At 44.8% G+C, this 3189-nt stretch overlaps 1 protein-coding gene across 1 annotated transcript; it reads right to left on the bottom strand.

Moving 5' to 3' along the window:
* Positions 1–702: 702 nt before the first annotated feature.
* Positions 703–2569, bottom strand: LYSOPL2 (lysophospholipase 2). Its single transcript, XM_068447730.2, has one exon. The coding sequence runs from the start codon at positions 2508–2510 to the stop codon at positions 1533–1535; it is 978 nt and encodes a 325-aa protein (XP_068303831.2). The 5' UTR covers positions 2511–2569; the 3' UTR covers positions 703–1532.
* Positions 2570–3189: the final 620 nt, after the last annotated feature.

The following is a 3189-nucleotide window of genomic DNA, read 5'->3' on the forward strand; positions in this document are numbered from 1 at the left end:
TATCTTCAGTATTTTAATTAAAATTTGACATTAGCTTAAAATTAAATACAATTCATATGCAGAGCACATAGTAATAGTACAACCAAAACCCCACCACCCACATAATTCAAATTCCCTCCTCCAAGCCCTTTGCTTTGCTCCCATACCTCTCCACCCTCTCGTCAATCCACTCCCTCATATCCCTCAACACAATCTTCGCGTTCTCGTCCGGCTCCCCTTGTACCAAAGAATGGTACATCCTATTGTAAATCTTCAAAGTCTTGTCCGCATTTGATCCCTTCTCGTACAGCAGCTGCGACGACGTCAGGCACGTCACCCCGTCCGCCGTCCCGTGTACTGTCAAAAATAGCGCCATCACCCCTGAGAAATTGTCAAAAACATTGTCGCTTTAGAATAAAATCCTAGGATTACAAACGCAACCAAAGAGATACAAAACCATCACACATAACCACATCAAACCAAACAGAAGTATACGTTCATGTGGACAAAACCTTGCATCACATTTTGCAAAACTTGCAAAAGACGACATTCCTCTGGCAAGGAAGCCCTTCCATGAGATAGCACAGAGAATTCTACATAGTCCATTGCCAGGCAAAATGAACAACAAAAGCACAAACAAAAGCAGGACAACCCAAACACTCATCGATGCACAAAAATTAATGTTAAACTGTAAGATGACAAAGAATTTATAAAGAGTCTCACTTTTAAAAGATTTTCTTTAGTATTTTAATTAAAATTTGACATTACCTTAAAATTAAATACAATTCATATGCAGAGCACATAGTAATAGTACAACCAAAACCCCAACACCCCCACAATTCAAATTCCCTCCTCCAAGCCCTTTGCTTTGCTCCCATACCTCGCCACCCTCTCGTCAATCCACTCCCTTATATCCCTCAACACAATCTCCGCATTCTCGTCTGGCTCCCCTTGTACCAAAGAATGGTACATCCCATCGTAAATCTTCAAAGTCTTGTCCGTGCTTGATCCCTTCTCGTACAGCAGCTGCAACGACGTCGGGCACGTCACCCCGTCCGCCGTCCCGTGTACTGTCAAAAACGGCACCATCACCCCGAGAAATTGTCAAAAACATTGTCGCTCTGGAATAAAACCCCAGGATTACAAACGCAACCAAAGAGATACAAAACCATCACATATAACCACATCAAACCAAACAGAAGTATACGTTCATGTGGACAAAACCTTGCATCACATTCTGCAAAACTTGCAAAAAACGACATTCCTCTGGCAAGGAAGCCCTTCCATGAGACAGCACAGAGAATTCTACATAGTCCATTGCTAGGCAAAACGAACAACAAGAGCACAAACAAAAGTAGGACAACCCAATCACTCGTCGATGCACAAAAATTAACGTTAAACTGTAAAATGACAAAGAATTTATAAAGAATCTCACTTTTAAAAGATTTTCTTTAGTATTTTAATTAAAATTTGACATTAGCTTAAAATTAAATACAATTCATATGCAGAGCACATAGTAATAGTACAACCAAAACCCCACCACCCCCCACAATTCAAATTCCCTCCTCCAAGCCCTTTGCTTTGCTCCCATACCTCACCACCCTCTCGTCAATCCACTCCCTCATATCCCTCAACACAATCTCCGCGTTCTCGTCCGGCTCCCCTTGTACCAACGAATGGTACATCCCATCGTAAAACTTCAAAGTCTTGTCCACGCTCGATCCCTTCTCGTACAGCAGCTGCGACGACGTGGGGCACGTCACCCCGTCCGCCGTCCCGTGCACTGTCAAAAACGGCGCCGTCACCCGCGAGAAATTGTCCTGCACGTACTGGCACATCCTAGCGATCTCCCTCATTGTCCCCACCCTAGGTGGGCCCGTGTACCTCCTCGGATTCGACGCTATGATCTTCAGCTTCGCGGGGTCCTTGATCGCCTTCCCCACCATCTTGTTGTCCGGCATCGCCGCCCACGTGTCGGCGAGCCCGAACAGGAGGCCGTACAGGAAGAGGTGGACTTTGCTGGGCTTCATGTTCTCCGGGATGACGAAGAGCGGGGCGGAGAAGATCAGGCCCGTCCAGGCGTCGGGAGGGGATTGGAAGTACATGACCATGGTGGCTAAGCCGCCCATGGACTCGCCGAACAGGAAGGCCGGGAGGCAGGCGTAGGGTTCGGACTGGCGGACGTGGAGGAAGTAGGAGAGGGAGCTGGCGGCGACTTTTTCCATGTCGCCGAGGTAGCAGCGGATGCCGTCGGACCGGCCGTGGCCGAGGAGATCAGCGGCGAAGACGGCGTAGCCCCAGGTGGTGTAGTGGATGCAGATTTTCTGGAAGAGCCAGCCGGTGTCGGATCCGTAGCCGTGGGTCATGAAGACGGTGGCTTTGACTTTTTGATCCAAAGGCAGGAAGGACTGGGTGAAGATCTGGCCGTTGGGGGTTTGGAAGAAGGATTTGGTGTTGCGCACCCCTTGGGAGGTGTAGTACTCCTCCTCCGGCATGTCGCCCCAGAAATTCGGTGGCGTCTCGGTCGACATTTCGTTATGCGTATCGGGATTTGGGATTTGGCGCTGAGGATAAAATGGAAGCAGATTTTAAGGGGGAGGAAAGCGCCGTATATGTGGATGGTGCGGTTGGTGGGGGGAGTTGGTGGACTAATTTTTGGGCCCACCACTTTTCCACCGGTGTTGACGTGTGAACTTCTTTTCATTTTTTAACGTTTTATTAATTTTTTGTGGATGAGGTTTGGTGGACGACTTTGGGGCTTTTTTTTTGTTTTTTTTTTTTTTTGTTTAGTATAGTATGTTTATATCTTTTTAGTAGTGTGAGAGTATTAGTGTGTTAAATATCTAGTTGTTTGAGAGAGAAAAATGGTAAGAATGGATTCGTACTATAATGTATAAATATAATTGATTTTCGCTACTGCTGTAAAGTGTTATATGCAACAATAAAAAATGTTAAAGTACGACTCTTCATTAATTATCTGTTACTTTACAGTTTAACGTCAATGGTCCCAAAAATGAGGTGGCTTAGAATCCATAAAGAGTTTCATTACAATTTCTCCACAACAATATATTTATATTAAATTGTGAGAATTTAAATTAAACACAATAAACATGCTATAAAAATTTGATATCTAATTAACCATTAACGAGATTTGAATTTACGACTTTCAATTACAAAGTAAAAGAATACCAGTAGACTAAGATTCAACTT

The sequence above is a fragment of the Pyrus communis genome, chromosome 17 (genome assembly GCF_041283825.1).
Source record: "Pyrus communis isolate YQ-2024b chromosome 17, ASM4128382v1, whole genome shotgun sequence".
Lineage (NCBI taxonomy): Eukaryota > Viridiplantae > Streptophyta > Magnoliopsida > Rosales > Rosaceae > Pyrus > Pyrus communis.

Excerpts from the sequence above, each read along its gene's own strand:
- LYSOPL2 (XM_068447730.2), bottom strand. The coding sequence starts at position 2,510 with ATGTCGACCGAGACGCCACCGAATTTCTGGGGCGACATGCCGGAGGAG.